A 12,127-nucleotide genomic window follows, 5' to 3' on the forward strand; every position below is an offset into this window, starting at 1 on the left:
TTTAATAACCAGTTTAGAGTATTTGATTTTGGGCAATTTGTCTATTTTTCTATTCTTTGCTTTGAATTAGTAAGTACTACTTGCAAGTTCTTTTTTATGTGAGGGAGGAAGAGACCTGGGGTTTGCAGGGGCTGCTAGATTTGGGTAATTTTAAAGGTCGTAAATACCAATCATGAGGTTTCTAACACAGGGACCAGCAAATTATGGGCTGTGGGCCATACTGGGACTGCTGCTTGTTTTTGTGCAGCCCACAGCTAAGTTGTTTTTAACATTTTTTAATGGTTGGAAAATAGCAAAAGAATGATATTTCATAGCTCTTAGAGATTTCAGTGTCCATAAATAAAGTTTTATTGGAACACAGTTATGCTCATTCATTTATGTATAGTTTGTGTCCACTTTCCTATTAGCTGGCAGAGTTGAGTTAGTTGGGATGATTACCATAAGGCCCATAAAACCTAAAATATTATGTGGTCATAACAAAGAGTTGATGCCCCTATTCTAAATGAATGCAAGTATTGACAGTCAATAATGGATTGAGCTGGGTTAGTGTTACTCAGTCCTTGAATTTTCGTTATTTCAACCATATTCTGCAGTTAGATAAGAGCCAGAAGTTAAAGGAGAGACCCAATTCTTAACCTGAGTCATTTCTTTGATGTACTCAACAAAAGGTTATTTAGCCTGTCCATATGTACCTTCAGTCCTATGGCACCAACAACCCCACAGAGCAACCTGCTCAGATGTGGGTGTTTTTTACTGTTAGAAAATTTGATTATATATTGTGATAAGGATATTTGTCCTCCACACAGTCACTCCTAACTGGGGAGGATCTTTATCTTCCCCATCTCTCTTGACAGGTTTATACCTGGAGGCCATATGATGATTAATTTCTCACAACCATCGAAGAAAGAATAAAATTTCATTGTTGTAACCCCTGCCAAGCTCCCTCCATCCCTAGCACACACATATATGCACACATATATCAGTGTCTCAGAGTACGTCAGGAGGTCTTTTATCACCTCTGTGCCAAGTCCTATTTTCTAAATAAAAAGCTTATTTTATTCTTGGTTTAAGAATATTGAATTAGGAACTTGATTAACTTGGAATTTGTTGATTTTAGTACTTGTGGAAAGTTCTTTTTCCAGTACCTTACCATAGATCTTCAGTAAGATTACTAAATGCTTTGTCAGTTGCTTTTATCTTTTTAGGCTAGAAATCAAAATTATTCGTGTGGTCTGTAATAGGCACACCATAAGAGAGAGATATCTGTTTTATTTCTGCCTCTTTACTTTTCTCCTTCAGAATGTTTCTGAGGGTTCTGGTCTGGAATAGCCTCCAGGGTATATTGGACATATCCTCTTCCTTCTCCGCATTTATTAGTAGTAGCAAACCTGTCTAAACAGCAACCAGAATCATGGACAAAGTGGTGTGGGTTTCACTGCTGTAAACTCAGTGAATCTCTGGCCACCTCTGATGGTGACTTCTTCCTTCTGCTGTGGACCTCATCTTGGGCTCCTCCAGTTCTACTTAAAATTGTCTTCCTGGCTCTTCAGTACCAGAATGGTAACAGTGGCCAAAGGGCAGGGTTCATTTCCACAATTTTTAGAGTAGTTTGCTTATCTGCTCATTCTGTTCAGGGGACAAGAAGACAAGGCCCACAGCTTTCCATCAGATTGTCAAAGAGGTTGATGATCACTGAGTTTAGAACCACTGGTTAAGGAGAGATGGGTACGGTCCATTTAGCATGCAATGGCAGCCTGTCCATTTAGCATCCATGGCAGCCTGTCCACCAGTTCTGCTGGATATATGACTGGCCACACTGCTAACTAGAGCTGTAATGACTCTGGGCTCTAAAATCTGGGATAAGGCATCTGACTCTGACTTGTTTCAGAGGCCTCTCCTGGCACTGCCTTCAGTGTATATTTGGTTCCTAGCAGTTGGGTTTTCTCTTGCTATTTATGTCTTAGGCATTGTCATCTCCACTGGTTTTAGTTCATATCCCTGTCAACATCCCAACATTGTATCAGTCTTTTTTGCCCTGGAACAACCATCTTCTTTGAATCACTGTCTTCTTCGGTTCAGAGGGATGAAGGACGGTGTACAATCAGGTTTTCCCATCTTGAGTTGAGCATTTAACATGGTAGAATACAGCATTGTGATTAAGGGAGTGGGCCAAAGACAGAGCCATTTTCTTGCTCCATTCATTAATTTCATAAAAGACCTGTTGAGTGCATATGTGCCATGTACTGGAGATACAGTAGTAAATGAAACAGGATGCTAGTGTTAGGCTGGCAGGCAGAAAAACAGAAAAATAAAAATGCAAGAGAAATAATTACAGATAGTGGTAGAAAATAGGGAAGAAATAAGCAAGGTAATTAGTCCCTAGGGAAGTCCAGTTTAAATAGGATGGTTTTGGAAGGTCTCATTAAGGTGATATTTAAAACAAGACCTGAAAAATGACTGGGATTTAGTTATGCAAAGAGTTAATTTTACAGAGTTAAGGTTAGAGCATCTCAGGCAGAGAGAAAAAGGAGAATCTCCAGCTTTGTCAAGGAAGAGACTCCATCAAGTTTGGGAAATAGGAAAATGACCAGAGTGACTAGAGAGTAGGAGAAGAAAGAAGCATAATAGATGGTTTTGGAGAGTGGCCTCAAGAGGGGCCAGATCATGTGAAGTTTGGAGGTGCATGTTGAGCTGTCTTCATTTAAGTAGAATTGTAATGGAAATCCAGTGGAGGATTTGGGGTGGGAGAGTAGTCAAATATGATGTAGTTTAGCAAATTCAGTCTATCGCTGTGTGTATGGAGAGTAGATTGAGGATGGACAAAAGAAGAAGCACAGAGAAACAATTAGGGTGTCATTTCAGTAGATCAGGTAAGTTATAATGGTGGCTTAGTCTAGATAGTGTCATGATGGAGAGTGGTTGGGTGTGGAGATTTAATTTGGAGGTGGTGCCAGGGGGGCTTGCTTATAAAGATTTAGGGGTTGAAGGAAGGCAGTGGGAAGGTATTTGAGATAAAGCCTCATTTTGGGATTTAACACAAGTAGGTTCTTAGAAGTACCATTTATTGAAATAGAAAAGATTGAGAAAGGAGCAGATTAATGGGGAGAAACATCAAGACCTCTGTTTTACATGTAGTAAATTTGAGGTGCCTGATGAATATCTGAGATCCATGATACATCAGTTAGTTGTACCACAGTCTGGCTGGTACTCTGGGGAGAGGATTGGTCAAAGATATAACTTTGGACATCATTGCCTGACAGATACTTTATTTTATCTTAATTAATTTTTTTAAAAGATTTTATTTTTTGAGAGACAGCATGAGCAGCGGGTTGAGGAGGGGCAGAGGAAGAGGGAGAAGCAGACTCCCTGCTGAGCAGGGACCCTGACGTGGGGTTTGATCTCAGGACCCTGAGATCATGACCTGAGTTGAAGGCAGATGCTTAACCAACTGAGCCATCCAGGTGCCCAGCCTGACAGGTATTTTAAAAGAACTAGTGGAGAATGTGGAAATAGAGATGGTTGTTCAGGATTGAACTCCAAAGCAATCAAGTATATAGGGTTCAGTAGGAGATGAGGAACCAAGAAAAGAGTCAGAGAAGGAGGAAGGAAGGGGAAGCAGCCGTAGAATGTAGTAACAAGTAGCTAGGAAGGAGGGTATTTCAACAAGGTGGTGGTGAACTTTGTAAATGCCACACAGTAGTTAAGGAGATTGACATGAGTGAAGAGTCCATGGGATCTGGTCGTCAATTACTTTAGTAATCTTGATGAGAAGTTTTAGTAGGCTGTGGGAACTGAATCCGGATTAGAGCAAATGGCAGTGTAGGTAGAAGTCATGAAGATGAGAATAGTGAGTGAAGACAATGTGTTATAAAGTTTTACTCTGAGGAGGAGAAGAGGAATGGCATGATAATTAGAGACCCTGGAGTCAAAAAGAGTGTTGGTATATTCAAAGGAATAATCCAACCAGAGAGAGAAAATGAAGATGCAGACAGGAGAGAGAAGTATAATTATGGGAGTTAAAACTTTTGAAAAGAGAAGTGGAATCTGGAACATAAGTTTAATAGGAGCAGGGACACTGTTACCCTTCGCTGTAGAGGGGAAAGCAGACAGTGTATATTTGGTGTAGGTTGGTGTATAGAGGTGATGAGTGGAATATGAAGATGTTCTTGATGATAGCATCTATTTTTCTGAGTGAAGAATGAAGTGGGCATACCAGCTGAAGATGATTTGATGTCTGTGTGTGCAGTCACACATGCACACACTTGTATGTGTGTATAGGTTGGGCTGAGAATGGATGATGGCAAGTGGCCTGGAAGAGCAGCACTTAAGGCAGTGAATAGAGGTATTAGCATGATGGGATTTGTTCCTACCAAGTCTTAGAGGAGGGAGGGGGTAATCCGTTTAGGCTGTGCCCCCAAATACTTACCTCTGTTTTAGGGATAAGGGGCAGGGCAGTGGCTTCCTCATGCTACTGTCAGTGGGTGATGCTCTTCTGAAAGAGGGGTCATCTTCCCTACCTCGTAGGATTGTGGTAATCAGTTGAATGAAATAATACTTTTAAAGGATTAAAACAGTGACTGACACATGGTTAAGTGTTCAATAAATGGGAGTGATTAGCTATTATTAATTAGTTTATGAAGATTGAGGTTTAGAGAAGACAAGCATTTTTCTTAGGGCTCTAAGAGGTTTCTAGGATGAATCAAAGACTAAATGAGCAAAGCCCTAAGAGCATGTGCCTCTCATAGGCACTAAGGCCTGCTGACATCTTGACTTTTAGACTGATATGCTTATCTTGCCCAGAGCAGCCTGTTAGCCCCTTCCTTCCCCACCTGTATATATCTCCTGGGCTATCCTTAAACCACCCCGCCACCCCCTTCCCCTGCCCAGAGCTGGATAGTGTTGTCAAGCACAGACCACATTCCACACTTCCTTTGTTTATGTTACTCTTAGTCTTACCTGTCTGTTCACTGATCAGAAGTCACCATTGGTGGCAAAACCCACCCCATCCCATGAATGCCTTCTCTCAAGAAGAACAGTCATGGCTTGGATCAGCTCCAAGGGGCTTTGAGAAGATGCCACTTGAGTTTTTGCCAAGTTCTTGAAATGACATCCACATTTGTTTCTTTCCTCCCTCTCCTCAGAGGCTGACTTTGGAAGGTGGTTGGCTTTGTGTCTAGTCCTCAGTATCTCAAACTTATTCCTTGGTCAGATTGATACATACCTCCTGCGTTTTCTCTTTGCCCAGGAGTTGGTTTCATTTTTTTTTTTAAGATTTATTTATTTATTTATTTGACAGAGAGATCACAGGTAGGCAGAGGCAGGCAGAGAGAGGAGGAAGCAGGCTTCCTGCTGAGCAGAGAACCTGATGCGGGGCTTGATCCCAGGACTCTGGGATCATGACCTGAGCCAAAAGCAGTCTTTAACCCACTGAGCCACACAGGCACCCCTAGGAGTTGGTTTTAAAGGTGTGATTTTATCCAGCCTTTTTTTGTGAAGAAAGATTGCCTTATGAAATCAGGCCAGGCCCATATAGGGGGGTGTTCAGGTCCCCCTTTACTAGAAGAATATAAATAAGGTGCTTGTTATACCCTTTGTGCCCACTATTTCCAGGAGGTCCTCCTGTCACATGCTGCCAGAACAGCATCACACTGACATTCCAGACATACTTCTGCCTGTGTAGCTGGCTGAGAGCTCTCTCTCCATGGTAGGCCTCTGTCTGCCCCATGGCATTTCCTCCTCTTTCATGAAATGACCCCATCTTCAACTGTGTATTTTCTCCTCTAGCTTCAAGGTAAGACTACCTGTTTGCTTGTGGCTGACCAAAGTCAAAGTTAGAGTGATGCATTCTGAGTTAGAGCTGGCCTGGCTTACCTTGTTTTGGAGTGCCAGCCCCTGTGGTGGTGGGGGGTGTTTTTTCCTTGGGAAAGATGGTGCCTCCTTCCTGACTCTCACCTTCTCTTTGGACAGGCTGGACATCAACACTAACACCTACACATCTCAGGACCTCAAGAGTGCTCTGGCAAAATTCAAGGAGGGGGCAGAAGTGGAGAGTTCAAAGGAAGACAAGGTGTGTGATACTCTTTCCAGGGAGTTAGTAAGCCTACTGGACAGCCTTGAAAGGAATCATTTCTTCCTGCAGCTGTTAAAATATACATGGGGTTATGATAATAATACTGTAAAATAATTCAAAGGGTAGTTAATGCCAAATAAGTAATCCTTATTAAAAAAAATAAACCAATGCTGGGAGCATTTAATTGTTTAGGTTCTAACTTTGCATTTTATGTTTGGGGAAATAGAGGCACAAAGAAGAGATAATCATACTCTTCATTTTTACAGACAAGAGTGAGGGAAGTAGAGATTAAAACACAAATCTCCTCACTTTCACTTGGATTAGACACAAGCTTAAAGAACAGAGGAGCTAAGCTGGGAAGGAGGCCTTGATCCTTGTCCATGTCCTTTGAACATGTAGCAAATGTATTCCCTGTTCCAGGGTTCATGTTCCTAAATGTACAGCACAGGGGTGGAACAAGAGGATGGCTGAGGTTTCCTCCAGTTCTGAATTTGTGTACAAACTAAGGGAATGAGAAGGAGAAAAAGGCAGAAATGCAGCCCAATCTTAAACTTGAGATGGATCATGAACTCATGTGATAGCCAGAGAAATGTCCCACATTATTAAAAAAAATAAATGTGTGTGTGTGTGTGTGTGTGTGTGTGTGTATTATTTTTAATTTGGCAGAGAGAGAGGACAAGCAAGGGGAGAAGCAGGCTTTTTGCTGAGCAGGGAGCCCGATGTGGGACTTGAGCCCTGGACCCTGGGATCATGAACTGAGCCCAAGGCAGATGCTTAACTGACTGAACAACCCAAGCTCTGCTTCCATATCATTTTTTTGCACTTGCATTTGAGGTCTGTCCTTGAAAGAAGCTCCTCTGATGGCTACTTTAGAGGGCTCTCTAAGTTCTCCCTCTTATCCTCCTCACAGTCCTCTTTTGCTTTGTCTCTCTACTGGTGCCCCAGAATCCAGGCAGTATCTTGGAGGGGCAGCATCAGGTTCTTGACAGCTTGTATGTTAAGTGGAAGGAGCCTTAGGTCCCTCAGATCGTTTAGAGCTAAGCGTTTCTGAGACAAATGAGCCTTTTGTTGTTTTGTTTTTTGGTTTTGGTGTTGAGGAGGACCTAATTAGGATGTGTTAATATGCAGACCATGTCCTACATGTCTTTCCTCATTTTAGTGAAGTCACGTCTCCCAGTATGGAGAGTGTATATGGTATGAGAAGATGAGTAGGATGCAGGATGGCAGTGGTTGTAGGAAGGTAAAAGATAAAATTTCATCATACCACTGGTTAGGAGAGTGGGGAAAATCAAATCCTCTTACCTGATGAAGCAGAGGTCAGCAGAAGAGAGAGGTGTGTGCCTAGGTGCTTAGAACAGAGATTGATGTTCCTATGGCCAGGGGTTGGACTCATTCTCACTTATCATCCCCTCCGGGCTTCATGTGGACCTGATGGGAACATAGCAGTGAGCCCCTGATTCATGTCTTCTCTGTGGGTGATAGACCCATTCTACCCCATCTCTTCTTTTTGTTCTCTTTTAGTGGTGTTCTTTTCCATAGTTAAGTTCGTATAGAAAAGTATGAATATTAAGAAAATATTTTTTAACCTCACAGCTGTCAGAATGGCTAAAATTAACAACTTGGGAAACAAATGTTGCTGAGGATGCAGAGAAAGGGGAACCCTCTTAAACTGTTAATGGAAATGCAAACTGGTGCAGCCAGTCTGGAAAACAGTATGGAGGTTTCTCAAAAAGTTAAAAATAGACCTACCTTATGATCCAGGCATTGCACTACTAGGTATTTACTGAAAGGATACGAGAATACTGATGTGAAGGGATACAGCCCCCCCCCCGCCCCCAGTGTTTAAGAAACATTATTAACAATAGCCAAGTTATTGGAAAGAGGCCAAATGTCCTTTGACTGATAAATGGTTAGAGATGTGGATCAGGGGCTCGTTGCTATGTTCTTTTTGACAATATCTGTCCTAGTTTAGCCAGAGATGATGGAAATCTCCCACCCCACACTTGTACCAGTAGAAGTTGAATGGGAAACTTGGATTTCCACCTCCTACTTGGTGGTAGCAGGCTGCACTCTCATTCCTACACCAAAGTGGTATCACCAGAAGCCAGGTGGGTAGGCTGAACTTCTACCACCTATGAATGGCAGTGACAGGATATGATGCAGTATTCTGCTGCCTTAACCAAGGTGGCATCAGTGAGCCTTGAACAGGGAGCTGGTATTTCTACCCTCTGCCCAATGGTAGGAGACTATTCTCTGTTTCCTCTGCTGGTGTGGTACCAGTAGACACCAAGTGCAGAGCCTGGTTTTCTACCCTCTACATGGGGGTAGCAGGCTGCTTCACCTGCTGGGGTGGTATCGGTAGAGGCCAAGTAGGATATTTGAATGTCTTCCCCTGCCTTACACTACCAAGGTGATTTTTCACTTGGAGCAGAGGTGATGCGATTGTGTGTGTTGGTGGGAGTTGGGGGGGGAATGGGTGATGGTGAATGGAGAATCTATATTCTTACCTTCTACTTGGCACTGAGGTAGTGTGAAGCATCATTTTGCTCCCCACTTTGGGACGTTGTCAGTGAGGGTAAGTGAGGAGCCTGAACTTCCACCCTCATACTAGCATCAGTGAAGCAGTGTTTCAGTTTCCCCAGCAGGGTGGTAAAGAGGCCAAGGAAGGATTTCTGTCCCAATGTAGAGTGTCCAGTGGTGGCAGGTGATGTTCTTCCTCCTAACTAGAGGATGGTGGTAGGATTTTGGAGACAGGGAGCTGGAGAAAGGGATTTCACAAATGAAGCCTTGGCCATATTCTCTGGTGACCCACATGAGAAACTGACCAGAATTAACAGAGCAGAAGATTTGATAACTGAAACATAGTGTGGAATACTCGCAGGTTTCTAGATGTGCTTTTGGCAGGTTATAAAGGAAACAGACCAAAATAACGCTGCATAGGGTCCGGAAACTAAATTGTCTTAGAGTCACAGCCATATAAGAAGGACAGAACCAGCGTATTAAATGTAAACATTAAAAAAAATTTTTTTAAGATTTTATTTATTTATTTGACAGGGACACACTGAGAGAGAGAACACAGCACGGGGAGTGGGAGAGGGAGAAGCAGGCTTCCCGCTGAGCAGGGAGCCCAATGCAGGGCGGGATCCCAGGACTCTAGGATCTTGACCTGAGCCGAAGGCAGCCGCTTAACCAACTGAGCCACCCAGGTGCCCCAAATATAAACATTTTAACTGCGTGCTTTAAAGGAAGATTCAGTAAGTTAGAGAAATCTTAAAACTAATACCCAAAATGTCCAGAATTAAAAAAAAAAAAAATCAAACCTTGAACCAGCAAAACAGTTAATAGATGCCAACAGTGGGATGACACAGAAGTTTGAATTTCCTAAAAAGGATTTTAAAACAGTTACAAAAATCATTCAACAAATGATTCTGAACACTGTTGAAACAAATTACAACCTTAGGAAAGAAGCAGATGATAGAAAAAAGAACCAAATGAAATTTTTAGAACTGAAAAAATACAACTGAAAATGTTCAAAAATCACTGACTAGGGCTCAGTAGCAGAATAGGAAAGAGAAGAACCAATAAACTTGAAGACAGAAATGATTAAAAATGGAAAAAAACAAATGAACAGAGACTTAGGGACCTGTGTGATTACAAGGAAGGATCTAACATTTCTGTCTTAGGAAAGGAGAGAGTACTGAAAAATAATGAAAAAATAAACTAAGAAATAAAGTTGGAAAAATCCCCAAATATGATGAAGAGCATAAACAAATAGATTGATGAAACTGAATTTTCAGTAGGATAAACTCAGAGAACTCTGACTCTTCACAGTTAACCTCCTGAAAATTAAATACAGAAAAAATATTGAAAACAGATAGTCAGAAAAAAAAAATACTAGCTAACGGTATAATGATTGACAGTGCATTTTTCATTTGAAACTACCAAGACCAGAGTAAGTAGCACAGTATTTTCAAGTCCTGAAAAAACTGTTCACTCAGAATTCTATAGCCAATGAAAATATCCTTCACGGGTGAAAGAGAAATCAAGACATTCTTTTCTTTTTCTTAAGATTTTATTTAATTATTTGACAGATCACAAGTAGGAAGAGAGGCAGGCAGAAAGAGAGGGGGAAGCAGGCTCCCTGCTGAGCAGAGAGCTCGATGTGGGGCTCAATCCCAGGACCCTGAGATCATGACCTGAGCCGAAGGCCACTGAGCCACCCAGGCACCCTGAAATCAAGACATTCTTACACAAAAGAAAACTGAAAAAATTTGTCACTAGCCGATGTACCTAGAAGAAAGACTAAAGAATATTCTCCAAATAAAAATGAAATAACAGTAGAACAAAACTTGGAATCATCAGGAAGAAGAAAAGAACAATAAAATGAATGAAAATAAGGGGGGAAAGAATAGATTGTCATTCTCTTACGTTTGAAAAATAATGTTTGGAGGCGCCTGGGGTGGCAGTCATTAAGCGTCTGCCTTCGGCTCAGGTCATGATCCCAGGGTCTTGGAATCGAGCCCTGCATCGGGCTCCCTGCTCCGTGGGAAGCCTGTTCTCCCCCTCTCCTACTCCCCTTCCTTGTGTTCCCTCTGTTGCTGTCTCTCTCTCTCTCAAAAAAAAAAAAAAAAAATACATAAAATCTTAAAAAATGAAAAAGAAAAAGACTGATAGTTGAAGCAAAAATTGTGGCCTCTTCTGTAGCTCCATATACATTCCATAGGAATTTTACTTTCAGAGTTACCACTGTTAGTTTCTTTGTTGCACTTCTTTCTTGGCTACTTCTTTCTTTTGCATACCCATTTTTATGAAATGTTATGTGGGTTTGTCATTGGAGGATGAGGAAGTCCTACAACTACAACTGCAACTACAACTACACTATACCTCTGTGTATGAACTAATTTGCAGTGGCCTGTCAAAGTTAGAAAGAAGTGGTATAATCAGCTGCTCATCATCGGCAGCATTTATGTTACATTAGTGAGTTGTGGACTGAAGAGCCAGCAACAGAGTTTGTACTTCATGCAATTACAGTTAAATGTAATTTGTGGTAACTGGAATTTGTGTAGTGTTGGGAGTATGGTGTTATTCAAAGTATAGTATTTGAACTTGGTGCATATAAGATCTGTGCAAAGCAAAGACTGTATCTGATTAAAGACTTGAATCTAGAATATAAAGAACTCTGAAAGCTCAACAGTAAAAACTGACAACAAATTTAGAGAATAGGGTAAGGAAATGAACAAATGGATAATTCACCAAAAATGATTTGTGAATGGCAGATAAGCTCAAGAAAAGATGTTGTCTTTAGCCTTTGGAGAAATGCAAATTAAGTCCACAATGAGCTATCACTGTACATCTATTAAAATACCTAAAACAAAAGTGGTGATAATGCTAAATACTAGTGAGGATATGGAGAAATTGGGTGTTTCATACACTGTTAGTGACTATGTAAAATGTAAGTCACCATGGAAAATAGGCGGTTTCTTATAAAACCAAACATGTATCATATGACCCAGCAGTCATACTTGTGGGCATTTATCCCAAAGAAATAAGAACTTGAATTTATATAAAAACCCTTATATAAATATTTATGTGATTTTGTTCATAATAGTCAACACCTGGAAACAACTCAAATATTCAACAGGTGAATGGTTAAGCAAACTGTACATCTATATAATGTAGTACTACTCAGCATTAAAAATAAATGAACCATTGATGTGTGTGGTAACTTGGATAGATCTCAAGTGCTTTATGTTCATATAAAAATACCATCTTCAAAGATTACAGACTTTGTGATTCCATCTTTTTAATATTGTCTAAATGCCAGAATTAGAGAGATGGAGAACAAAGTAGTGATTGCCAGGGCACAGGGTTGGGAGGGAGGGTGACATGTAGCTATAGAGGGGGGTAGCACAGTGGAGTTGTTTGGTGGTGGTGGAGTAGTTTGGTAGCCTGATTGTTCTGGTGGATGCATGAAAAAAAAATATGTATATGATAAAATTGTATAGAATAATATACATGCATATACATGCACATGTGCACATGTAAAAGCTGATAAAA

The 12,127-nt window shown here is 41.1% G+C and overlaps 1 protein-coding gene across 10 annotated transcripts in view; it reads left to right on the forward strand.

Annotated features, from left to right (window-relative positions):
• SIL1 (SIL1 nucleotide exchange factor) overlaps positions 1-12,127 on the forward strand; it is a 239,619-nt gene that overhangs the window by 150,334 nt on the left and 77,158 nt on the right. For all 10 annotated transcript variants that reach the window (XM_045075450.1, XM_045075451.1, XM_004744853.3 and 7 more), the window contains one exon: positions 5,968-6,067. In XM_045075450.1, coding sequence (XP_044931385.1) covers positions 5,968-6,067 — 100 coding nt within the window. The remainder of the gene's footprint in view (positions 1-5,967; positions 6,068-12,127) is intronic.

Source organism: Mustela putorius, unplaced genomic scaffold (genome assembly GCF_011764305.1).
Source record: "Mustela putorius furo isolate JIRA1106 unplaced genomic scaffold, ASM1176430v1.1 tig00000145_pilon_pilon_pilon, whole genome shotgun sequence".
NCBI lineage: Eukaryota > Metazoa > Chordata > Mammalia > Carnivora > Mustelidae > Mustela > Mustela putorius.